Source organism: Anopheles cruzii, chromosome 2 (genome assembly GCF_943734635.1).
Source record: "Anopheles cruzii chromosome 2, idAnoCruzAS_RS32_06, whole genome shotgun sequence".
Taxonomy (NCBI): Eukaryota; Metazoa; Arthropoda; class Insecta; order Diptera; family Culicidae; genus Anopheles; species Anopheles cruzii.
This window is the reverse complement of record NC_069144.1, coordinates 58,498,578-58,524,688: the sequence shown is the minus strand read 5'-3', so window position 1 is coordinate 58,524,688 and position 26,111 is coordinate 58,498,578. Positions and strand designations below refer to the sequence as shown.

At 51.1% G+C, this 26,111-nt stretch overlaps 3 protein-coding genes across 8 annotated transcripts; all 3 read right to left on the bottom strand.

Annotated features, from left to right (window-relative positions):
• Nucleotides 1-15: 15 nt before the first annotated feature.
• LOC128277762 (tetraspanin-9) lies at nucleotides 16-11,751 on the bottom strand. 5 transcript variants are annotated; one of them, XM_053016279.1, is made up of 8 exons: nucleotides 11,740-11,751; nucleotides 10,825-11,076; nucleotides 4,346-4,409; nucleotides 1,701-1,767; nucleotides 1,436-1,627; nucleotides 1,157-1,351; nucleotides 927-1,081; nucleotides 16-868 (listed from the first exon to the last, which is right to left on the bottom strand). In XM_053016279.1, the coding sequence occupies exons 4-8, from the start codon at nucleotides 1,761-1,763 to the stop codon at nucleotides 613-615; spliced, it is 861 nt and encodes a 286-aa protein (XP_052872239.1). In that variant the 5' UTR covers nucleotides 1,764-1,767; nucleotides 4,346-4,409; nucleotides 10,825-11,076; nucleotides 11,740-11,751; the 3' UTR covers nucleotides 16-612. The 5 variants fall into 5 exon arrangements, with proteins under 5 accessions (XP_052872239.1, XP_052872237.1, XP_052872238.1 ...); XM_053016277.1 differs by lacking the exon at nucleotides 11,740-11,751 and adding an exon at nucleotides 11,575-11,666; XM_053016278.1 differs by lacking the exon at nucleotides 11,740-11,751 and adding an exon at nucleotides 11,487-11,552.
• A 612-nt stretch (nucleotides 11,752-12,363) lies between these two features.
• LOC128267099 (UDP-glycosyltransferase UGT5-like) lies at nucleotides 12,364-14,383 on the bottom strand. Its single transcript, XM_053003888.1, has 3 exons — nucleotides 14,311-14,383; nucleotides 13,523-14,003; nucleotides 12,364-13,439 (listed from the first exon to the last, which is right to left on the bottom strand). The coding sequence occupies exons 1-3, from the start codon at nucleotides 14,311-14,313 to the stop codon at nucleotides 12,364-12,366; spliced, it is 1,560 nt and encodes a 519-aa protein (XP_052859848.1). The 5' UTR covers nucleotides 14,314-14,383.
• Nucleotides 14,384-17,524: 3,141 nt separating this feature from the next.
• LOC128277505 (hyccin) lies at nucleotides 17,525-26,059 on the bottom strand. Of its 2 annotated transcripts, XM_053015970.1 has the most exons (8): nucleotides 25,910-26,059; nucleotides 25,549-25,809; nucleotides 24,954-25,479; nucleotides 24,734-24,850; nucleotides 20,670-20,803; nucleotides 20,096-20,600; nucleotides 17,982-18,395; nucleotides 17,525-17,877 (listed from the first exon to the last, which is right to left on the bottom strand). In XM_053015970.1, the coding sequence occupies exons 1-8, from the start codon at nucleotides 26,057-26,059 to the stop codon at nucleotides 17,525-17,527; spliced, it is 2,460 nt and encodes an 819-aa protein (XP_052871930.1). The 2 variants fall into 2 exon arrangements, with proteins under 2 accessions (XP_052871930.1, XP_052871931.1); XM_053015971.1 differs by lacking the exons at nucleotides 20,096-20,600; nucleotides 20,670-20,803.
• Between the last annotated feature and the right edge of the window lie 52 nt (nucleotides 26,060-26,111).

Genomic DNA, 26,111 nt, shown 5'->3' with positions numbered 1-26,111 from the left:
GTAAATACTTAAAACCATGCCATGCGTTCTTTATTTGATTGGAATGTAGTTTTGACGACCATCGACCTTATCGAAGGCCCCACTTCTTGTCATGCCCTTGCGAGAGCGAACCGCTTTCGCACCTTCGTTTAGTATTCTCCGTCCTCCGCTCGGGAATGTTTCGCCGCACCGAAACGAGCACCGGGTGACCTAAACCTAATTGTAGTGTATAAATAAAATCGTGCGATTCTTGAGCTATTCTACGTTCCTGTACGCGTCTCGTCACTAATGCGCGGAGATCGCTCTAGAGTGAGTATCCACTTGCTGTTTCTACGCGAACCGCGAACCGGTCTTTGTTTCGTTTTGGTTACTTGGGAGGTTACTCACGCTGTGCCCTGTAATCGGGAACTCCTTCCACTAACGCGATACGTCGAAATATTTTATCTTCTTTTTGGCACAAAGTCCTTGCCCATCACGGACAACATACTACCCGCAAAACGTTGCACACGCACACACAACCACAGCATTCGCACCGAAGGTGGTGAGTATTGATTCTTGTTGTTGCCATGGGATGATTGTCGAGTCGATCAACTCCGGAACAGCTCAATCAACAACCACTCCCTAGCCGTACAGTCAATCGTCCATGTAGGTGCCGCTTGTGCCGTTGCGATTGAGCGTCGTATCGACCGTCGGTGAGTAGGATTTGTAGGTTTTCGAGGAACGTTTGTGTTTCACGGTACAGAACAGCAGCATCGAAGATATGAGACCAAATAGCTGAAGAAACCCTATAACTAACCCGACCGTTCCCACGACGTGAAGCCGTTGCACGAACCACATCTGCAGAATTTGGCCACAGCTTTTGTCCCACAGCAACGATGGATCCCCGGCTCTGTGAAAAAGCAATCCTTTGAGATCCGTATCCGGAAGCGCAACCAGGGGTCATATACTTTCGACAGTCAACGGTCGGTAGGTCGTCACCGGATCCTTCCAAAAACACGGAGCCATACTGGGGACGACAGCAGGAACGAGGCACCCACCGCTCACCGGGCCACGCACTGATATCGTGCCAGTCTTCGTACGACGAGACACCACAACATTGGAGCTAGGGGGGAAAAGACCCGGGATATTAGGGGCCCACTTTTACCGGAATCGTTCGAACGCCTGCCTGGACACTTACGTCAACCTGCAGCTTATCCCAAATGCTGGCGACCGATGGCGTGAAAAATCCTCCACGGTCGCTCACGTTGTAGTGCTTCTCGATACCGTACTTCAGTTCGTGCGCCAGCATACGCCCGATACCACCGCGGAACACAAACGCCAGCGAGCCGAGCAAAAACTCACTAAGGAACAGGAACACAACCAGGGTGAAGTACTGCGTGCGTAGTGAGAGAGATAGAGAGAAAAGAAATAGGAAAGTTTGTCCTTTGAAGACGTCCTGGACCGGAGCGGCACTCACTATCACTAGGAAGCATCGGGATTGGAACCACGATCCGCAGCAACCGAAGAACGCAATCACGAAGCTCAGCACGCCGACGGTGATGAACAGCGAATCGGCACTTAGCACGGCATGGTCGGGTAGTAACGTCGCGTAGCCGGGATATGCAAAATGCAGCCAAACACCTATCGCCAAGAATCCACTACCGCAGAGCTGCGAAACGGAAATGCGGTATGAGTATGCTTGCCGGGAATGAAACCAGCCCCCCGGATGGACCACTACGTACCCAGATCAGGATGTTGAAGGAACAAAACGTCCGCCGTATACACGTGTAGCCAGTGCTTCCCATCGTTCTATAAGGACAAATTGAAACAGCAAAGTATAAGCCGATTTAATACGTTTCAAACGAAGGAGCAAGCGACCGTTAACAAGCAAAAACTTTTGACAAGCTGTGTTAGTGGCACGCGCCTAAATGTAGGCAATTTGTGTTACGAACGCTGAGCAAGCTTCGGGAATATTTAAAAGCACGCGTGACCTTGATTCCCTTCAGACGACTTCCTCTACTGTGTGTGTGTGCGCTAATGCATGCTGATGCAAATCATAAACATAAATCGCTATTGTTTAAACCGTGTGTCCCGTCCCGTTTTGCAGCCTCCGGGAAGCGCGCGGCCAACGCGAGAGCTTCTGTAGTCTTCCGAAGCGGATGCATTCATTATGGGCCCCTTATTTGCATGGTAATGTTGGGGAAAAACGCAAAGAGAGAGACGAAAGAAACCCCCCGGGGGGACCAAACACGCGGGTGGCCGTGCGCGCTAAACGGATGCAAAACGTTTATGTGACTGTTTATTCCCCCCCAGGGGACCCGCCGGTCCCGGGTTATTTGGTCCGGAATCGAATGCAATCCCCGCGAACAGCACATAAAATGTGGCGGTGTCTCACACATTATGTGGTGGTTTCCGGACTTTGACCACCGAACACAAAGTGGCCGGTAACGGTAAGCAGCAGCCGGGAGCAGCTCGTTTCGAACGAGCTTTGGAGCCAGGTTTTTGGGGCGCGCGTATCACCCACCCCTAAAGGGCTCCGGGGCAGGCGAATTACAACCCTTAATCTCTGGCGATATGATGGGCAGCCATTGGTGGTCGGCAGCGGTCAATTAGGGGTACGGGGCACGCTGGCGCCTTTATCTTTAGTCTCCGGTTTTAAATCGGACACCGAAGCTTCTTCAGAGATGTTAATGCCATCTAACGAGCAAATAAAGCTAATTATGATAAATGGTTAAAATCTTATTCCGTGCCGCGTGCCGCTATTGAGGCACACAACAGCATTAGGAGCAAAGCGGCGAATCTGTCCTTTCGAGATTTAAAAGCTTCTAATTAGCATAAAACATTGTGCTTTTTATGATCTGTTGTATCGTGTTCATCAGAAGAACCGCCCTTCGCAGCGGCAGGCGGCAAGCGTAGACATTGACCGCATCAATTCCTCTCGATTGGAATAAATTAGATTGTAACGCTGCAATCACCTGCTGCTCCCGGGAGAGATGCACCGTTGACTCGGTGGAAAATTGTTGACTTCAGATTGAACCGTTCCGTTCAAATACCTTTACCGCACCACTAATTACTACTACTGCCATCAACCCTCTGCACCCTTTCCAAACGGACGGACTTGGGCAAACGTTTGGTGTGTGCACACTGTTTGTATGGATTACTAATTACCGGTGGTGGGCCAATAACTAGCCAGGGGCACCACCCAATTGCTGCTCACAAATTGACCGTGACCGCGCGGTATTTTTGGCGGTGAGGAAAGTGAAAAGTCTGGCACTGTACACGCTCGTTGGATGAACTGACGGGTTTTTCGGGAAATTAAATCCGTCCACCGTTCTTTTGCGCACCATAAAGAAAAGGATTCCCGGAACGGAACGGAATGGTGCGTCATTTGTCACGCGAAAAACGGAGCTCGCCCGCGGAATAGATATTGTTCTGTTGTTGAGACATTGAGTTGTTGCTGAACTCCGTATAAAACGCCGAATTAGTTCATCCGGGCGCATAAATAATTCAGCATTGCCCGTCAACCAAATCGCCATGTTTAGAGCGCGTTAGCCATTTTATTGAGCCCAATATTAATGTAAAGATTTTCAAAGCGCGAACATCAACCGCGGCACCAGTACCAGCTTTCTCGGAAGCCGGCGGAGTGTAGTAAAGCGGCTCCAAATATTTTACTCATGAAAGCAAAAAGTAACGGAACACTCCACGAATTCGCGGACCGACCACCGGACCGGACCGACCGGACACCGTTTACTCGGAAACGGAACGAACCCATAAAAGATCGGCCACGGGCCAGGGGCGGCCACACACACACAGCCACAATCCACAAGTCCAAAAGTAGCCGTTTTTCTTCTCTCCACTCCACTACTCGGAACGCGGTGTTCTCGGGGATGGGCTTCTGGGATTCCATTATCAACCTGTTTCATTACCGTCGCCACCGCCGCCAGGTTACCGTTACGCAGATCCGGAGAGAGACCCCACCACCCGTAGATCCGGAGACAACAACCGGGGGAAATTGACCATCTAGAGCGCGCGCGCGCGTACAAGACACGGTGCATTTTGGGGCCATTACCACCCGGCCGGGGTGGCTCCGGTGGAGCAGAACGCGCGCGGTCCACCGGAATTGGGAGGTGTTGTTCTCGCCCGGTTCGGGTTAATCTACTTTTTCACGCAATCGAGGCCATGTCGCGTCCGTTTGGTGGTGGCGGTTCCAGATAGCACCAGATTTAGATGTCCTCTCGTGCTCGATTCCCCGAAACGGAGAGGTGTGCGCGTGTCTAACACGTTGGTGGTGTGTCGTGCAATTCAGGTCCGAGTTGATCTTTGTTAGTAAACGAATAAAGCCGTGCAGATGCGTACTATTTGCCTAAACTGTTACAGCAATGCTTACGGAGGGGCAAGTCTCGCTTCCTATAGCCGATCGACGAACCGGAAGGTCATCCAAAATGCACTCTCTGAAAGTAAAGCAAAACGAAACGCATTAATCGACTAGTTTACTGCCTCAAAATTACTGAAACTCTCCGGGAGGGTCTCTGTTTCCCTCCCAGAAACTGACCAGGTTCACATCAAACAGCATCGGGCGCGCGGATGCAACGCACTTCGGTGCGGTCGTAACAACCAGCATCATAAACCTCATCTGACCTTCCCCCCTTTTCAACCCGCGCTTGGGGCTGGGAACCCAGGCCCACCTTCCCAGGTGGGGCCAGGTCGTGAACACCGTAGCAACGGAAATGCAGCGTGGGTCAGCCGGAGCTTCTACGGCTAATGGCCAGCAAATAGTCAAACAAACCCGGCGCTCGTCCCCGTAGAAACTCGGTGTGTTCACAGTTCTTCGGCTCGGCAAATATGGAATCCTCGAAACGGATATCGTTTGAAGTGCGCCCTCTGTTGAAAACATATTTCAAATCATAATTACGCGCGATACGGATACGGTTGCCACGGTACGGTAAATCAGTCATTAAACTAAATCCCTCACCACGAGCGCTGGCCAGTGAGTATTGGAGCAAATTTTGTTAAGAGGATTAGCGTTAAATTGATCGACCATTTAGAGACCACACCGGTTGGTGGTGCATTGAAACTGAACCACTCTACTCTAAAGCAAACTGTGTCTAAATTAGAGGAACTAGAACCGCGTAAGCCAACCGGCCAGCTGACACAATTTCCAGAGTACCGACCAATTACACACTTGAGCGAGACGCATGCCGCCGCCGACGGGACGGATGCAAATAATTGCATTTAACTGCTCTGCTCGGCCCTTATCGTGGCAGTCAAGATGCGGCGTGAAGGCCATCCTCCGAATGTATTAAAACGAATGTGCCTCGTCCTAGGCGTGTGGCTCTCGGGTCAGCGCGCGTCAGCTATCGACGCCGAAGACGCTACGACGCTTGTTTGTTCCGCATTACACGAATAATGTAAATAATACTGCCCAGAGCACACCCGGCCCCGCCGGATCTCGTAAAGCACTCTCTGTGGTGATTGGATCTGGCGTTGTGCAAACTGGAACACTGCGACGGCCACAGCCAGACCGCAGAGACTCTCTCTCGGGGCAACTCCACGACAGAATGTAACGCGGCGTGGAAAGGCCACAAATGGGCAAATTCGACGCCACAACCCGTGGCCGTCGTAACCGTTGGGTGTCCCAGGTGGCCCCCGCCGCCGGTTTGCTCTGGCTGGTTGGCTGGCATGCCGGCTGTCGCCGATCACTCTTCTGCCCGTTCCTGTCACGTTCGCGGACACTTCGCCAAGATCGTTCCACTCGTCCGCAGCGTCGTTTGAAAGGGCCACCCCACGAAGCGCGGCCTGATCCATTTCTCACCTCTCGCCGTCATTTAGGTCAACAATTGGTGCTGGTCAGTAGTCCGCGGCGTCGTGATGGGCCACCATTCTTCTACCGGAGGAGATACCCAAGAAATGTCTCACGCCATGCGGAAGGTCGTAAGACCTCCTCTCCGCGATCGCGATCTAGCGCAACACGATAAGACTGGTGGCAGTGGATTCCGTTCTTCGGGAAGGGACCCCCGGAATTGCTGTAGTTCCCGTCTATTAAATGAACCATTCAATGGCCGGGAAAATGGGTTTCCCATGGCCAGGTGAAGTCCACTACAGTCCCCAAAGAGAAACACATTCAATTGCAAGTTCTCGAGTCACATCAGACGCTTCCGTAGGATTTGCATAATGGAGTCAACCCCATTAGATCCCGCCGAAAATGCTAGTGCCCCCCAGTAAATCTTCTTTCTGGAGGCGTTCACAGGAGGCGGATTGATCAACAGCAATCAATCGCCAGACAATCGCGGCAAAGCAGACCACCAATAAAACTGTGTCCACCTTTCGAGCCACGGACACGGTGTGAATTAGCATGCCATAAAGGGCCCCCCCGCAACAATGATGTCTCCCGGAGACGTGCCACCGTCGTCGTGGTGGAACGTGGTTACTTCGCAGCTGGGAACTTTAGGTTTTCCGTTGCTACAAGAATGGGTAGTTTTATAATGTGTTTCCTCTGCAGCCGCATTCGTGGATGCATGAAATGATTATGATGTTCAGCCGTGCCCAATGGCACGTCCCGGAGTTTGTAGCAGCTGCTGGAACCAGCAAAGTGTGGGGTCGTCTGTGGAAAGAAAATTGAATGCAGCATTCTTGCGATCTTTCCGACCCCGAGAGCCGATTATGCTACTGCAACTCATAGCCCATCGATCGTGTCTTCTGCTATGTAATCGCTGGCCTCTGTTTATAGACGTACGTACGTGTTCAGCAGCACCTCGTTACGCCTGGTCCGCTGTCTGTAATGGAGCATATTTTCACGTGAGAAAACTCATGCCCACCAAAACCGCGTTTTTTGCCACGCAATCTATCGCGCATCCCGCGCCAGTTTGCTTCCGATGGTGGTCCCCCGCCAACCGGCTCATCTTGTTGTTCCCAGCGCTCAGCAGAAAGTAGTGAACACGAGGGGCCATTCGGTTTTTCCCATTACCAAGCGGCGGTGCAATCTTTAGCGAAATCATCTTTTTCTACTGGAAAGTAAAAGTATCACACCAAATGAGTGGCCCATAAACAGCCGCAACCTCTAGTGAGAAAGAGAGGCGTTCGCACAGAAACGGTGATCTATTTTTTTGGCAACCGATTCTTGGGGCTGATTGCGCAAGCGCCCCCACGAGGCGTGAGTAATTTGGGAGGCTTAATATAGAGGCAGCCACCCGCGGGGCGTTGTGACAGCATAATTTTCAGTTTACTTTTCCCGCGTAGCACCAGCACAGCAGCAAAGCCGCGTGTAAATGGGTTAATTAATATAATTTCTGCACTTTCTCCCCTTGATTAGGTAACGTGCTCCGCCCAGCGAGTGGCGCGTTCTACTCGAGCTGTCACCGGTGCAACTTTGTCGATGACGAGCAATCGATCGCCGTTGATGATTATTAATACGTTTTAAAGCGGACCGCCCATCGATCGCGCGCGTACGCAGCAGCAACTAACTTGAGCCTAAAAAATTAGTTCCAACCTCTGCGCCGTTTTGGGAGGCCCGCGTCCGGCGGAGATTAAAGTGCTTTCCGCGTGTTGTTCACCGAATTCAACACCTTTTTGTTTTCCCTTGCCGGCCAATTGAGGTTCATTTTTCATTCGTTACGCAACGATCGACCGCCGGGGGGTGGAGCACCAACGCTTGGTGTTTTGGGAGAGTATGATCGATTTGTGTGTGTGTGTGTCTTTAGAGGTGTTTCCCTCGCTTTTGTTTCCGAATCGATGAAGGGGCTCCAATCAGTTGCATAACCCGTGGATCGTATACGGAAACATCCGGACCCCCCCAGATAATGGGAGACGTGAGATTGTCTAAATAGTCCCGATAAAAATCTCTCACCCCTTTGGGTCACCTTCCGTCCGACGGGCGAAGCGCGGAAGTAATATATTGTGAACGGAGGGCGCCTTTAGCTACCTTTAGCTTTAGGTACATAGCGGATTGCGCGGATAGGTTTTGCTTGAATCCGAGTCCCCCCCCAGCCGTTGCGCTGGTGATACAATTCTTGGTGAGTTTCTATAGCAATCAAGAAGAAACATGCCTCAATTCATAGCATAAATCGTACCGGACGGCCTATTCCCAGTCACGAAGCGAACGTGCCGTCCAACGGCCGGGCGACTCGGACCGGACCCTAATCGACCTACATAGCATTCCGCCGTCCCGTCGGATGCCCGCATTTCAGTGGCTACCTTCCGCTCGCCGTTGGCGCAACCGGAGTCTGTCGATTGAAGCGCACCATATCCGGCCAATGAGCGCTACGCTGTCCCCTATTCGCTGGCTGGACGATGATCTAGTGAAGGTCAATTTCCGGATCAGTAGCGGCAGCACCCACCACCACGGCGGCTACGGTTAATAGAAGAAAATCAACATGTGATGATGCGCGCCCCCGTTTAGGGGGCGCACCGAAACACCCTCGCGTCAAACCGACCAAATAATGCTGGCACTCATTCATTCGCACCATTTTTCATAACCATCCCCTAGCCCCTAACAACGACGCCAATAAATCAAAATGAACGCCGCATTTCCTTCCGCTCGATGAAACGTGAGCACGGCGATCTCGGCAAACTCGGTTCTCACTGTGCCGTAAGAACAACATATCATACAAGTATTTAAACGCATTCACCAGATACCGACGATCGTGGCTGAATATTCAATCGACCGAAAAGGTGATATTCTTATGCCACCAGGCATGGGCGGCGCGATGAAAACGTGACCATTGGCACGATCGAGCCGGTAAAAAATCATAGCAAACCATGGTTCCCAGAACGGGTGGTGTCAAGTGTGAGTTGCATTGTTGCCCAGCAATTTAACGCTCACCACAAGATCTGATCTCCGTACGATCGCCGCAACGCACCGCACCAGTGTTGGCGCATATGTTAAAGCGCGCCCCAACCGCGCGTATGTTCTCACACGCCGCTCACATTCGCGACGACCACAACGAGGCGACAATTACGGTCGTAATTTAGAACAATTTACTCGAATCAATCCACTGTGTGTGTCCCGCGTCCCGCGCGCGCAGCTTGGGCGCGGGCATCACGCGGTGGTCGCGATTTTTTGCCACGATCCGCAACCGCGCCGCGTGTTATTTATGGCCCGGCCGCCGCCGCAGGTATGATTCTGGTGTGATAACATGCCCCATTACCATATCGCACCACCCGACCCCGAGCGAGAGAGCTCCGACTCTTCCTGTGGTGCTGCACTTTTATTGTCCCGCACCGCATCTCGCAAGCAAAGGGGCCTCGGCAATCCGTTGGCGAATCGTACATTCAGCGCACCGTGGTGGAACCACAAAACCCACCGACGAGACACGGGAGTGTCGCGTGCTTCTTCTCGCTGCCTCGCTGCCTCGCTTATCAGCAGCGGGATGCTCTCTCAGGGTCAAACTCTCGTCGGTCTCGCCGCCTGCCAACGGCAAAGGTTATGGGGGTAGAGATAGAATAAATTTGAAAACCTATGCTTTATCCGTGCGCTCCGTGTTCGAACTGCCCGGGGGGACGTGCGGTCCTAACTGACCCAAAAAGAGGGTTTTTTTGGAACGAACCCGTTCGTGAGCGATCCTTCCACGAAAATGGTAGGTTGGCTGCATCCTTCCGGTCCGCGTCTCGCGCGATCCTCCTCTCCGCTCGCTTAGTTCCAGCATCCAACATCCAGCCCGATTTGCTTCTAATTTTGCAATCAAAAACAATCAAAATAATGATTACTACCGTCTCCCTGGTCTCCCCAAACACGACCGCGCACCCGCGGGTTTGCAAACCGGACCGACATTGTACAACGGGGCATCATATCTATCAGCTAGCATCTCGCGGAGAGCATGGTTTTATGGATTTATCGATCACACACAACAAGCGGCCACGTAAGGTGCGTTATTTTGTGTCAATAATAGAAAGAAACATTAAGGGATCCGCAGGGCAGGCCCCTTAGCATTTGATGGCCCGCTCCGCCTCCCGCAATCAGAGCAACCGTGAGCATCGAGTAATACGGTTTTATGACGGTAATTTATGAGAGTGAAATGGATCGCACCCAATCGGACCGGTGATCCGGTCCGGTCCAGCAACAACATCCGCCGACCGGCGGCGGCGGTTCACTTTCGGTAGAAAACTTTCCAAAACCAAAGCCGAACCGATGAGATGATGCTCAATGATTTTTGCCTCTTTTGGTCGGTTCCGCCACCTTCACGGGGGACCTGAGACGTGAGGCCGGAAATAGCGCCAAATCGAGCAATATGGTAATTCAAAGCTCTCACTTTTCTGTTTCCGCTATCGCTCCGAAACAACGACACCCAGCCCGCCGTTTGCTTTCTCTGGCCACAACGAGCAGCAGGTGTTGTCGCGGACATTATTACCCATCTACCACACCCCACAGCACAACAGAGACGCCAGAAATGGAGAGTAAATAAACAAACAATGTAGCAAAATAACCACACGCCCGTTGAGTGGGCCACCGTCGTTTCCGCGCGATCCAAGAGTGGTCCCAAAAGGAGTCTTCTCTGCCATGGGGGCAAAACCCGCGACCGAAGTGTTTTAAGTGTTTCATTTTTCAATGGTACTAAAATGAGATCGGTCAGTCGAAACGCATCGGAAACGCATCAGGCGCTGCCTGCTTCAACCATCAGGTACCGTGATGCGTGATCCTCGTTTTACAGATGACATCATGGACCGCAGATTTGAACCCCTCTGGAGCGAGTTTTTTTCTTGTTTTGGGGCGCCCGGGGCAGAGTGTTAATTTGTGTCCGTCTGATCGTTTGCGCGTTCTTTTCGTCCATTCTACCACGCGGAGTGCCGGAGTCACGTCATTTCTGGTTTCTGAAACATTGTGACCGAGAGGGACCGCGTAAAGCAGTATGCAAATTCAACGCTTCTACTTACCACTTCGAACCGAAAGCAGCGCGCGCCGATCAGGAGAGTAATCGGTTCTGATCGGGTTCTCCGAATCCGTATTGGAGCAGGTGACAAAAGCTAAATAGCCCGTACGCCGCGCACACGGGCACAAATTAAAGGCCGCACAGCCAAGGAATGCCAACAATTGCCCACACCCCGTGGTCGTGGTGGCCGCTTCCACTGCACTTATTGCCGCCGCTAAAACCACTAGAGACCACAAACGCGCACACTCGCACACACCTATAAGCAAACACCGAAAACAATTAATGCATTCAATCACCAGCGATCACCAGCGATCACCAGCGATCACCAGCGATCACCGCTATGGGAAATGAATCATTATTATTTTGCTCGCCGCGCTCCGCAGATTGAGGGAGTGATTGAAACACGACGGCCAGTCACGTGTGTTCCACATTAAAGTGTCGCCGTTTGTTAACTCGGCACACACCGACGACCACTACGACCGAAAACGAGCAAACAAACGAGAGACACAAACTGTATACACTTGCGGAACCCACTCGGCCCATATCACTATTTCGCCATCGTTCCGCGGGTGCGTTATTCTGCTGACACGTTTGTGTGGTGGCCAACGGAACAACGGTACGGAGCGAAAGCGTGAAGAAGGGTTTGAGAAAGCGTTTGTGTCACACCGTTCTTCGTTGCGATTGCCGGTCACGTACACGGGTTCGCCCGCTATTGTCGTCGTCGGGGTAACCGTCTTTTCATGCACACACGCACTGGGACGACTAATCAACACAGAACGGAATACCAAACACGCGCGTTTGCGCCCAGAACCGGGCGGACGTGAATTGTGAATTAATTGGGAAGGGTTGAGCTCCGTCGCGGTACGCAACAAGCGCGCACCAACTACCAATGGAGATCTGGATGATCGTCCGAACTCACCAAATGCCGTTTCCACACTGAACGATCAACATTTTCTTTTGGGTTGGGATGGCTTTGTAACGTTTTCTGACGCATTTGAGGGGATAGATCGTCCGGCGCCAGCTGGTTGCATACCTTCAGGGGTTTTCGAAGGTGAAGCTTTTTAGCTTCGGAAGCTTTATCGAAAGAACCCGAAGAAAAAGGTATTGTACATAAAAGCTAGCTGAAAAGTAATCCGTTATTATTTCGATAAATGCTTTTAGTGATCGATATCTCGTGATGTATCGATCGTATAATATTAAGTTTAGGCTCGTTTTAAAACTGATGCCGTATAGTTAAAAAATGCTTTCATTGTTTTTTGTTTGCTCCATTCCTTTGTGAGTCACTAGGTGGTAACAATGGAAGTCACCATAGAGAAAATTCGCTGCATTTTACAATTTCCAAACAATTTTTTCAATACAATTTTTTTCGAAAAAGGTGAAAATTCAAGGTAGGCCGCTGAAATTTTGGTCTCGTTGACCCTGTTCAGTTATTTTTTATGTTAAAGATGCATCTCAAACAGGAAGAAACGAAGAAAATCAAATAATATAATTTTTCTTATATGTAAACGTTCCGAATTTTATTGTGCCCTTAGAGAGCGTTCCCCTACTCGTGCTTCCGTTTCGGCTTTCCTCTTTTAAACAAGGACACGAACTTGTACAACACCCAGGCCACGGCTGCCAGCACTACCAACACCAAGCCGGCTACATCCAGCAGGGCGAAGCTAATCCACGGAAGATCCAAGCCGGCCGATCGCAGCTGAGGGGCCCCCTTGTACCGTTCCACGTATTCGATCCAGTAGATCGCTTCGTCCAGCGCCGGCACCGGACGGTCACGGAAGATTTGCGAAACGCGCTCCATGTTGGCCCGGTACGACGGATTGTACAGCACTTCGTCCAGCGCCCAACGGAACGATTCCTCCGTTATGTTGGGGAAGTACAACTTAACCGCGTACCCGCCCAGGGTCGCTTTGTTCATGTTCAGGTGCTGATCGCAGTAGATCGGAATGCCGACCATCGGGACCGCCCGGTGCACACCTTCCTGCGTCCCCAGCAGCCCACCGTGGGTGATGAAAACCTTCACATTGGGGTGGCCAAGGATATCACTTTGGGGAAGCCAGCTGCGTACGAGCACGTTTGGCGGCAGATTCTTAATCCGTTCGTCCTCAAACTTCCACACAACGCGCTGCTTCATCCGACCGAACACGCTCAGTATGACCGCCAGCTTCTCCGGCGGCAGATCGGCCGAACGCAGATTGGTGCCGAGACTGAAGTAGATCACACCGTCCGTCGCGTCATCGATGAACGTTTGCAGGCTGTCGGGCAGCCGTTTCGGTTCCTTGATGTGCAAACCACCGACCGGCACCAGGCCCGGAATCCGTGCCCGTGTTGTGGTCAGCGGGGCGTAACTATTCAGCAGCACAACCGATACGCGCCGTTCGAGATCGGCCACCCGCGGCAGAGGTCCCGGCAGGAACGAGAAATACTTGGCCGCCATCGCTTCCTGGCGCGGCATATAGTACCACGAGCGTAGGATCTGCTCGTACGTGCTCACGAACGCATTGTAGGTGCGCTGGTAAAGCGACATCCGGTCGGTGAACGGCAGGAATTCGTGGGGAACGTGAGACCACGCGTTCATCAGCCCCATCATCGGGCCCATGTACTGAGCGAAACCAAAGGTACCTAACCGTGCGTGCGTGTGCGCCGGAAGAAACGGGAGAATAAGCTACCAGGAACATCGTCTTGAGTAGTGTCCGCTGACTTACCGATGGACACAATTGGCACGTTATACTTGTGCGCCAGCATCAGATACGACTCCTGGTAGAACTGCTCGGCCAGCAGCAGATCGAAGCGGGTTTGGTCGTTGCGAAGGAACTCCATCACGTTCGGGCGCGTAAACGCATACTCGGCAGTCTCCAGACCGAGCGGATACAGGAAGTTCATGATCATCGAATGAATGGAGATCTCCGTCAGATCGTACAGCGAATCGACCTTAACCGACTTGGCCCAAAAATCGTAGATCGGTGCGATGACTATTTCCGTGTAGTTCGGGTGCTGTTCCTTGCGCGGATAGTTACAGATGACCGTCACTTCGTGGCCACGTGCGAGCAGCTCCTCCAGAATAGCGCTGATCATCATCCAGTGGCTACGGCCCGGAAACACGTTGACCGACAGTATCCGAGCGCCCTCCGATGGGCGTAACGCCACACCGATACACACCAGGGCAAAGATCCATCGGATTGAGGGCTGCCGTAATTGAAATCGAATGAGGGATGCGTTATGTTACAAGTATCGTGGACAACTACAGATATCGTCGGGTCGCGAATGTTAACGATTTGAGAACTGCCGGTTAAAAAGTGCCAGTCATCGGCGTTGCGCGAACAACTTTATGAGGGTCACCCTTCGGCACGTGCCGGGTGCCGAAGGCCACAGCTACCAAGAGCGCGAGACAGAGAGAGATTAATGATGCTGACACGGGCTGAATTGATGCCAAATCTGCGACAGGGTTTCACATTTCACCAGTTTCGGCGGCATACTTCAACTTCCAACGTACCATACTGCGGGAGATTCGATCGGACTAATGGTGGTCAGCAAATGAGATGCCGTAGAGCGGCACGTGAAACTTCGGACGAAACGGCGAGGTGCGCGAAAAGCACCTTCCACATCAAACAAACGCCACGATTCGACTGACCACACTGACCGTGAGTGAGACAGCCACAACCACGGCTCATAACCGGTGCCGGGATGGGTCAAGTGCAAATCGGTTAAGCTTACTGTGCCGCCGGCAGCCGGCTGCGGAACCTTATCTCACTCTGGAGCGTCGTCGTGCACGAGATGTATAGATTTAATAATAAAAATCACAGGCCTTAAACAAGGCGAATCTAAATGCATTTGTCTTAACAAAACCTACCTTCGTGTATAAAGGCGATGGAGCCGCTTCGCTGGCCACCGAATGAACTGTGAAGAGAAACCAATACCGCTGACCGGTTCGGACTATCCAAAGCGACAAAACAGGGGACCCAGAGAGTTAATGTTTTTGGTAACGATAGTATATATTATCCTCTTTCTATACAGATTTTTCTTCACTTATATGTTTATAGACGGCACCCATCACTTTTTAACCGATAGCCCTTTATTCCCTTCACTAACCCGTTGATCCTTTTCGTTCAGTGCAACCGATCCGATAGCCTTACGCGGAGTGGTATATTTCGTTCTGTTCTATTGCGCGTACCCTACCAAGTGTTCCAAGGTCTGATTCTGTGGTGATAATTGTTGCTACGTTTCGAGAGCATCAGTACTTTGCAGCCACACTACAGGGCGCGGCGGCGGAGGTCATCTATCGATTTTCGAGGGGATCTTCGATAGCCACCAGCAGCTCGCTCTCGAATTTGCCATGATTTCCCCAAAGGTCTAACGCCGTTTTGAACGCCCATTTCACAGATGAAATACATTGAAACTGGTTTAAATTTGTTTGTATATTGCGAGTGTGTGTGTGTGTGCAAATGTATATATATATATATATTTATATGCTTTTTAATGTCCCACCAACAATACGGTTTCGGGAGGCGGTTGTGGACACGAGGGCGACAAGGGTACCGAAAGGCAACGACACGTGAACAGAGAGAAACACACAGATCGCGAACGAGTGTTCCAGGTTCCCTTAGCTTGCCTAGCTTCCCTACTGCGCCGGCCCGGCAACCACCTGTGGTTTTGCTTAAGTATTTACACCGACCGAAGTGCTATCGGGAGTTCTAACGAATTGATAGAATGCTTCTATGTTTGTTGAACATTCCGTGATTTGGTTGTTCTATTGGCTACACACTATCCTTGTGTGTGTGTGTGTCCTCTGCCGGGTTGTGGTAGCGACGAAATGATGTATTTGCGAGTATGCCCGGTGGAGAAATGCAAACTTTGGGTATTTTAAAAATAGTCAACGATCCGTACCAGGGGGAAAGTTCCACTTTGTTGCGTAACGTAACACAGTTGTTTTGTTGTATAAAGTACCTATAAACGAAATCCCTATCCAGAAAGCGATAGCAAATCGTTCGGCAGAGAATATCACTGAAGGTGAGTAAGTTGATGTGGCTAACTAGTGATGATGATGATGATGATCGCGTGATCGCTAGAAACGAGAAACTAACAGTCATTTCGGTTCACTACCTATACGCACGTAGCGTACACCGTTCGCTTATACGCCTAATACGTACACTGTGTTTTGTGAATTCTCCTGAAGTGATGGTGTGTCCACCCCACCGCGCCAATGTTTCCGTTGCTAGTCAGTTAATACCATCTATTGCTTTGCAGTGGCGTGACTTTCTTATTCGTTTTGTTAATTTTATTCCCAACAGTGGGATCCGGTAAACCAACACAGCAGGATCGAAAGGAAAATAGCGAAATTGTCTTTCCTCTTCTTTAAAGCCGCCAGTCTGGGTCTCTGGTTCCGCAGGTTTAACATTTCTATCGCCGCGTATCTGTGTTTGTGAATCGATAGTATTGCTTTCTTATTAGTTTCCGCGGAACGGTTGAAGAGCGGCACAAAATTCGCTGGCTGACACACATAACGGATCAATAAAAACCCGCGAATGACTTGCGAAAAGGTCCGAGCCTGCATCCGAGAGCGGCCCCATTGAGAGATTCGCTAATGGGGGGCCAAAAACGAGAAACAAGCACACGCGACTTTTTGTTGGCACACTATTATTGTGGAAGATATGTTGCCATGGCAACGCGGCGTCATGCTCTTCCCTTCGTCAGTATTTCAGTTTTTGCGCTCACTGAACAAAGCAGGCTTGCAAACGTATGTGTACCGGGGGGTTGGGCAAGAAAACTATTCGCGAGTTCTCAAACATATCAGTTTGCCAGTCAGTAGTTCCGTTCTGTATCGCGCATCACGCTAATCCCGGTGAGGACAATCGTACCGACGACACAATGGTTCCACCGCCAATGCGAACTCGCAGCTGAGACTTAGATCCTCCACAGCTGGTGACGGATTCCGCCGGGGATGATGGCATTAAGATTGAACAAAACAAAAATGGGGCATGTCAAACGGCGACTAATCATACCTAAGTCCTTTTCGTCCATTTTACACCGGTGAAAGGTATTACTGGTCAAACTACAAGCGCCAAATCACTCAGTCATTGTTACAGAGCCTAACCAAAGAGAGCTTCATACAATTTGCACAATGAAGTGATCGAAATGAATGGCGACTAAAAACCGAATGTCGAGTAGGCCGTTAGTATTGCTTCGGTGCGGCCCCTTTTTGCTAGTAACGATTAGAAAGTGTGGCGAATGACGATTGGTAGAAAAACGGGGAGCTAAACGATACTTCGATACACTATGAAAAAAAACAATGAACGCAAACGCTGGTAAAACAAATAACGTAATTTAACAAAATAGCACTGAAGAAATATTAAAAAAAAAACACACCCCTACAAAGTAAACAAACTATCACAAGAATTTAGGATAAACACAAATGGACGACTTAAAAATCAAGCAAAATACTTTCAACCCAAAGCAAGGTCCCGCTTTGTCCCGCGCGAACCCTTCAAAACAACACACGTTCGTGGTCATAGTACAAACGGAGGCTCAGTATATGGCCAGTTGGCGCGCAGACTTCTAAAACCACTAGCCACACATGTACACGCGAAGGTCGAAGGTGGTAGGTCACTTTTTAAATAGGTTTGGTGTTCCATTTCTCTAAACTGATAGCGACGGAAAAATATACACGTAAAAATAGAAACAGCAACACCGAATACTAGCGCCGGTACTAACTAGACTTGACTAACTTGTATGCTGCCGTGACTCTTCATGTCCATCACGGTGGTTTTAATGGTGTTGCTACCGTTGCTGTTGCTGTTGCTGTGTCCGAGGTGGCCGCCGCCGCCGTGCTGCTGGAGCAGCTCGTTGCCCGAGTCGAACGATTCGCCAATGTTGTCGAGCGCCTGCTTCCCGAGCAAGGTTCCACCGTTGGCCGTTCCACCGGCGGGCGTCAGAGTGGTCAGCACGGGAACGCCATCGGTGCCGTCCCCGTTCGCCGTCGGCCCGCAAGGATTGGCCCCCATCAGAATGCTACCGTTCGACAGGACGACCAGGGTGGCCGGTTGTCCACCAGTGATGCCGGATGCTTTAATTGAAAACAGTAAGCCAGCACACACGCCAATATGAGCAAAAATTACGAATTTGTCCAGTGTGGGGCCCTTTCGATTATTTTCCGTGTCCAATGCTTACCGCTTAGTTTTTCCTTAGAATTAATCTTCTTGGTTGTGGCCATCAGGGCTTTCGCTTCCTCGACCAGCGACGATCCGCTGACGACCGTTGCACCAGAACCGACACCAGCGCCCACGGTAGCACCGGTTACGCCACCCGAAAGCAGCATGGCCGGAATGGTACCGCCACCGTCTTTCTCTTTGTCCCGCTCCTTGTCCTTGTCCTTGTCTTTATCCTTTTCCGGTTTCAGCTTCTTGAAGCCAACCAGCACCTTATGGGTTTTGGAGTCCTTCGGTTTGCCCGGAGTCGACGCGGCGCCCGCTTTCGTGCCACCGCCACCGTCAGCCGTGCCGCCCTCGCTCTCCTCGTTGATGCTGCTCAGGTGTTGCAAGCCTCCGTTCTCCTCCTTGTTTGGACCCTGTATTGGAATATCATCTGCTCGCGCCGCGCCGCGCCGCGCACAGTGCAAAAGTAAACAAAAAATGGTATGGAAAAATTAATTAAAGCCGGCCGGTGGATGGTCGTGTTCGGCACGGGCGGACGAACATATGTGAGGGAGAGAGAGAGAGAGAGAGCAAAGAAAGAAGCCACTTTCTCCCTGCAAGAAGGAGATTGCCTTTAAAAGCACGGGAGACAAACAGCGGTTATCGTGCGAAAACGGAAGTATAGTGGAAACCAAACGAAACAGACGGTGGTTTCGGAACAGTGACATTAACAAACAAACGGACAACGGATGAGAACGATCGGATCGGGTATTGGACACGCGCGTGACACTGATCTGTCCGTCGATAACAATCCGGAGGATTCGATCGATCAATTCTGTAGATATTTCACCGTTTCAAATCAACTCTTTTAGCATCAACGTAATACAAGCGTAAGCGCGAATGAATTGAAAAACCAAAACGAACCGGAAGGAGCCTTGCTTATGCCAAAACCTAATGCCCATTTATCGTGTCCACAGCTGGGACATTATTGAAACCAATTTTTCTGAGTCTCTTCAGATCTTGCGTCGGGTCGGGTACTGACACATCACGGTCCGGCAAACGTATACGCGGACATTAGTGTCCCGGTGGAATGGCCCGATCTGCGCCCGGACGCCACGAACAAGAAAGTGAAAAGCTAACCAAAAAAACAATGCAGCCAACATACACGCGCAAACACACACACACAATACTGCAAAATACCGGACATACAGGGGAGTGTACACGGACAAGCGTGTGTAGCATAAGTGCGTTCAGACGCCATCATCCGGAGCCGTGTGCATTGGAGAGTGTGCATCGGATCGAGTGTAGTGGGTTGAAAGTTCGAGGTGCGATCTAAAAATACTCGTGTCCCGTCAATTACTGCTTCTACGGGGTGCACGGGGTCGTCGCTTACGACCTGGCCCCGGCAGCGCCGTTGACCGGTCTGCCGCCGGTCTTTTGTATGAATGAAACTTGGTGGGCTTCTTTGCCGCGAATTGTGATTGGATTGCAAAACGTAGTGCATAAGTGTGTGAGATCGTCTGACGAGCCATCCTGGAAGTGCTCCAAAAAACAAACTGTCCTTGCACAAAAACAATAAATGTACGCAATGCAACGACGGGTGATGGGCGACGGGTGGTTGAAAGCGGATGACAAACGGTTGTTGCTCTTCAAACGATCAGCAAGTGAAACACGCCAAGATAAGCCAGAATTTTTGTAGTGCCATTCAAAGAGAGATACAGAGAGAAAGAAACAGTCACACAACGGAATTGGCAGCAGCGATTGCGTGGAGCAAGTTGCGTTGCAAAAACTGCTGCAGCGGAAGCAATCGGTTAGCGACTGTGTGGTGGCCTCTGCTGGTGTTCCTTCATACCTTCATACCTTCTGGGAGCGCAAGTTTTGGCAGACACGCTCTCTACGCAACACGATCGCGCATTACACGGGGGAACAGGAACCGGCAGAATCGGTGGATCGGTCAACGGTGCGCTCTGGGCTACGATGCTGCTATTGCTGATAACTATTGCATTCTATTGCTTAGGTTTCGTCGTGAATACTCGCTACTCTCGAGGCGTATAAATTTTGATTTCTAATAATCTTCTGCTGGCAGTTCCGGTAAGGAACCTCACCGAGCGTGTTTGATTCGTTGCTCCGTTCCTCCTCCTCAGTACAGGCCGGGGATAGTGGACTGCTGTATGAGATGAATGGTCGCCGGTCGTCCGTTCACGATCAGCGCCGCCAGTTCGTCCGTGTCCGAATCCTGCAGGCTGCCGCTGTCCAATTCTTCGTAGAGCCGAGCGCCGGCACTGGCGCGCGCTTCTGACCGATTCATCGGTGATTGGTTTTTGCTGGACAAAAACTTCTTCCTCCGCAGCGACGCCGGTGAGACGCTGCTGCCCGAGTTCACGTCCTCCACTTTGCCCGTCCCGAGCAGCAACTTGTGTTTGGGCGAATCGGCCGGGCTCGAGTTGCGCGTCGATGCACCGGATCGTTTCGGCGAGTCGGCTTCCTCCTCGATGCTGGCCTGCTTCTGCCCGGCCGTTCCACCACCACCCGAGCGTTCGCTAGTGGGCGGCGCTCCGGTCAAGTTTGATTTCCAGCCCCAGTTTTTCCACTTCCGTGACGATTCCTTCTTTTTCGGCTCCGTGCGAGGGCTGCCGTTGTCGGGGTCCGTTGGATCCTGTAGGGCCGCCGCCGTTCCGTTAGCCATAGGCACACCACCACCGCCGCCACCACCAGCAGCTGCTACCGATCCACCGACCACTGCCGCCGTACCAGAGCCGCCGCCATTGGCCGCCACGTCAGAATCGATCATCGCCAGCTTGCTCATCATCTCCTGCTGTGCCGACTGCAGGGCAGCGACAAACTCTACCTCCAGATCGTCTGTTTCCATGCACCACCATCAAACGGCCCAATTGGGACGAGTTTTCGAGTTACGCACCAAGGTTGCGAGAGTTTTTGGTTTAACATTTGTGTTTTTTTATACATATGTTCATAGCAGAGAAAAGAGATTGAGAAAGAAAATTAGAGAGAAAGAACAAAACGTGGGGAGTATAATGGAGATATAGTTCATTCCGTGGGATTTAGGGATTTTTGTGCAGAAACACTGGTAGAAACAATCGCCGACCATATCAAGCTGAATGCGTTATGTGAGTATGCGGAAACCTTGGTTGTTGTCAGTAGATCCCAACGGCACAACGGGCGCCGACCAAATCTAAGCAATCTACTACACGAAAACAGTTCATTCAAGTTAGCAAATCGGTTTAGCAAAGTAGAAACGCGTTGTTAGTAACCGCACGAACTGTAGAAAAATTAGAAATAGTTAGCACGAGTGAAAACGATTGAGTAGAAATGGAAAGATGCGATGGCAAAACAATGGACGCCGATTCCGCTGCCGAACGCTGAAGCAACACAGGCGTACGCGCATTAGTCTTTTCTTAGAATGATTGATATTAACAGTCTGTGTTTACTAGATTGCGAAGCACGAGAAAATGCATTGATTCGAGTAGCGTTTTGGCCGTTCGCAGCCACGAGGAGAACCACAAAGCGGAAAATGGCAACAGAAAGGCAATTCACACTTCGAACGCTAAGCGCATGCTTGAAGCAAGTTCCACCGTAGATCCGTTTTCAGTGGTTCATTAAGGAGCGAGTTGCGCGAATTCAAATCAAGAAATAAACGGCAAAACAACTGGTTGAAACACGATGACATTCGCCGTCAGGCGACTTCCGCGAGGAGGACTAATTCACAAACTTTTTCAATTATAAGCAATTTCTTACACAACACCTGTAGCTCACAGGCCCCCCGGGTGGCATGGGATGTCAAACGCAGAACCAACGGTGACACATATCCCACACTCTATCCCAATTATAATCCCAACCTGGAACACGAAGGAAAACGAATCCCGTAGGAAAATATTGAGTAACTTGTGCGTAATGCATCGTTTGCTGGGTTCTATTTTAATTGCTATTTTTAAATGCAGCAGCATGGCATTCGTATTTCCGTCAATGGTTAGGGTTGCTCCAGGGGCTTCAACACCTACAGACTACCTGTGGGTCATTGATAGCAACACGTAACAAAATGTGTGTCCGAAGGATCGCCCAAACCATGCTTACAAAGGATAATAAACGTAACCAGCACGACAACCAACCAGCGGTCATTACATCCTCTACATTTTAAGGGAGCTGCAGCTCATTATCGTCAGCAGCCAGGACCTCCCCTGGGGGCAGTCAACTGGTCATCCTCTCTTCAAGTGCCGGTTCTCGGCCACGCAATGATTAAAATTAATCGCACACGTAATAATACAGACGGACCGAGAGACCAGACCGAAACGGAAAATCATGCTCACTCTCCTCGCCAATGAGCCGTGTATCACGCCGATTATGAAGAGACAATGAAGACTGCCACAACATGCCAATACGCCCACCGGAACGAACGATAGAGGCAGACGGGCACAGAAGGCGTGTCACGTTGTGCTGCACGCACAGTCGAATGTGACGGAAATAAGTATTAATCTCCGCTGGGCTCTGGTCTGGTCTGCTCGGCCGCCGGTAGATAAATCTCTTCCGATGCTTTAATGCAACTTAATTGGCTCCAAACCCCCTCTCTCTCTCTCTCTGCGCGTGTGTGTACCTCACAGGGCCTATGATGCAATACAAGCGGCTTACGAGCGGCGGGGCCAGAACCGAACCTTGTAAACATGCTGAAGCATCACTTGCAGAGTGATCCGGCAGAGATTAGGTGTGCCTCATTGAATAATTCGATTTGATTGATTTCTCGATTGTCGATACCAGCAGTATTGCGATCGTCTATCGTCCTCTTTGAAGGACCAATCGGTAATGGAAAAGTTGTTGTGTAGGACACCTTGACCGATACAAATTCAGAAAATCCGTTCCTTCTACAGCCACGGGACACACAATAGATGTTACACAAACACCGAAAACAGTCAGGAAAACACCTAAGGTACGGGAAATACTAAAGGGGGGCGCGCAAGTAAAATGTAAGAAAAACCGATTCATAACACGGGAGGAGTTTTCGTAATTCTTTAAACACACCGGCACGGGACCACCACAACACGATCTGTACAAACGCAGGGCACACCGAAAAAGAGACAGAGAGAGAGAGAGAGAGAAAGGCAGACACAGAGTGAGAGGAGAGGTACACACGCACACCAAACTTACTTGCAGCGCTGAGATCAGTGGCGATCGCAATCGGTTCAGATTTGAGTTCCGGATTAGCTTTCGTACGAACACTAACATTTTCGTTAAAAGGCACAGCTTTTCGGGGAGCATTGATTGGTGTCCTTGCGACAGCTCACCGTTCTCAAACGCCCAACGACCCTAGGTAAAGCGACGCAGCTCGCACTTTGCGAAGGAGAAAGAAACAGAGAAATCTTCAATCACGCTGTCTGCGGATGATATTTTGCGGCATGCCAGAAAGTTTCGAAAGGTTTCGCAGGTTTTTCCCTCCTCCGGTGATCGACCACTTCAGCATGCAGCATTACGATACAGATTTTCAAACTCCTGCACCAATGTGTAGCCTACAAAATAGAGTCTGCCGGTGTCGGTTCCTCTGGTGAAAACACGACCACCCCGCCCCGAACGGAAACAGAAGAAATTAGCATACTCGTGTCACGTTGAAACCCGAACCCGAACCCGAACCCGATGCAAAACACCTCCGCTGAACCGTTTAGGGCTCGCCCAATGTCCGCCCTATAACCTTTAGCGGCTGTTGGAAAGCAAAATTACCAGACCATTCGCCGAACGTCCTTCAGCGTAGCAAAAATCAAAGATACGCCACCCGTATCGTATCGTATCGTAGCGTAGTGAGTGGTAAAAACGGAAGGAAAAAGCTTCAATCACGAACCTAATGAAACGCGCCCACACGCACGTATCTGTTACGGCTTTAATTAGCCGCGTGACCTTTCGGTGCGTTACGTTGTTGGCCTTTTGCCTCCACAAATTCCACCTCAACGGGTAGTCAAGTCTGGTACCATCAAGAACCGGAATTCTATCGGAAGCGCAAGAGAAGAACGCCCGAAGGACCCGACAGCGACAATTGTTGCTTCCACTGGAAGGACATAGCAGAACCCCCGGGGGGGATTAGTGTGTAAAAGGATATTCAACCCACATGTTCCGGCCCAATCGAATTCGCGGTTCATTTGGCACCGGGCCGTGCTTGGTTAGTCACCTACACTCTGCTACCCACACACACGGGCGCGCGGTTCCGGGATGATGTCTGCTATTTGATGCAAGCACGGTCCAATTAATGACGGAGCGATTGAATGGTTTTCGATGAGACCTTGCACTGACCTTGCGCTAACCGCGCGATATCACGAGAACCCGATTAGAACAGTTTAATAATTGAAGCATTAACAGGAATTTAGTCCAAAAAATGATCGGTAAAATGAGAAAAATACGTTTAGAAAGGTTATAAGGACTGTAACGAGTGAAATCGAACGAAGCAAGCAAACCAGCCAGGGAAAGAGGGGAAGAATCATTCTCGATTCCCCGACGAGCGCGCTAGTAACAAATGGGCGGAACACAGATGTGGCATTTACGTAAAGGATTGTCACCACAGCACGACATGGCGCGAACACAACGAAAGCATTAAAAAGGCTGGTCGCTTTCGGACCCAAAACACAGCCTCTAGAAATAGAAGACTAGAGCTTTCGGTGGACACGCTCGGCAGTAGTGCGCCAAAGGGAAGGTGTCGAGAATGAGAAACAGACAGAGAGAGAGAGAGCCACAAAGGTGAGCAACCAATTGGCCGGGGGAGGTAAAACCGAAGGCAATTCTGGGGCCGCGGACACGTACCTGGCAACTTCTTAGTCCGGAAGGATGCGTTCGTGATCATCGACTTGGACACGGTGACCGTCGTGGTGGCGGGCGTCAGTGCGACACTGATACCCATCGGCCCGTCGCATGGTTGTCCTGCGAAGAGGGAAAAAGGGAAACGGAATGATTGCACAAACCCGGTATCGAGTGGAGTGGAACAAACAACGCCCGCGGAATGGTCTATCTATCGGCCACCTACCGGAAGGATTCGCGTGCAGCGAGTTTCGTATCGCGTTCGTTACCAGTATCACCTCGGGAAGCATTTCGTAGCACGCGCGGCTGTGCAGATCCGTGACCGCCTCCATGGCGGCCGACGCAAACTCGTTGAACATCGCGAAGTAGTTGGCGTGCGCCAGCTCCACCAGGAACTGGGCGTTGATCGCGATCCTGGGCGGAGGCCTCACGACGTGCGACGGTGCGGCCAGCACCGCCAGCGGTTGCTGGGGCGAGATTGGGTCGCTCCCGTAGGACGAGCGGTGCACGTGGCCACCCGGCAGCTTCGGGAAGCCCTGGTTCACCAGCAACGAGGTGGTCTTGCAGAGGTGATACAAAGCTGGCTTATGGATCTGGCTGAGTTGCTGGTTGTACGTAAACAGCAGCGCAGTCATCACCTTAAGCCGGTTCTGCGCGTTTATCGACTCGATCGACGGCAGCGGGCCCCAGTTGATGTCCTTGTTGCTGTTTTCCTCCCACCGCCGCAGATCGCTGGGTTGTAAGCTTTTTTCCTATACAGAACACAAGTGGCTTAAGACAGTGTTCCTCCAGCTCGGGCTACGGGATTGTACGGAACGTACCTCGTGGTAAACGGATGCTTGCGCCAGCACCGGCATGCGAAAGGAGACCACCTTGGGGCTGCCATCGTCCGAGCTGACCTCGATGTTGTAGATGCAGATCAGGAGCGTTTCGATCGACCGGCAACCCTTCTTATCACCGAGCGCCACCGAGTTGAGATAGAGATAAATCAGCATCGGCACAAACTGTAGCGTAAACCGGCGCAGTTCCACCTCGTTCGAGCGGTAAAAGTTGCACAGCTGGTTGCAAATCGGATGAATAAGCTGTTCAGCGGATGGGGACGGAAGAAAACAATAGGCGTAAGGCTATGACTAAGAGACCGAGCCGGAACGGAAGCCGGGATCGCGGAACGCTGCTGCTTACGTCCTTGTACTTGGTGCGCTCGTTCAGGATGCTGTAGAGTGCCTTCGCGATTTCGAAATCATTCTCGTGCTGCGCCGCGAACGTCCGCAGTTCCGATTCCTGTAACGCACCGTAGTCCGATAGCCAGTCCGCTATGATCGCTTCGGCCATTGCGCCAACTAAGGGGTCCCGACTGGAGGCAAATGATGCTAGCGTGCTACGT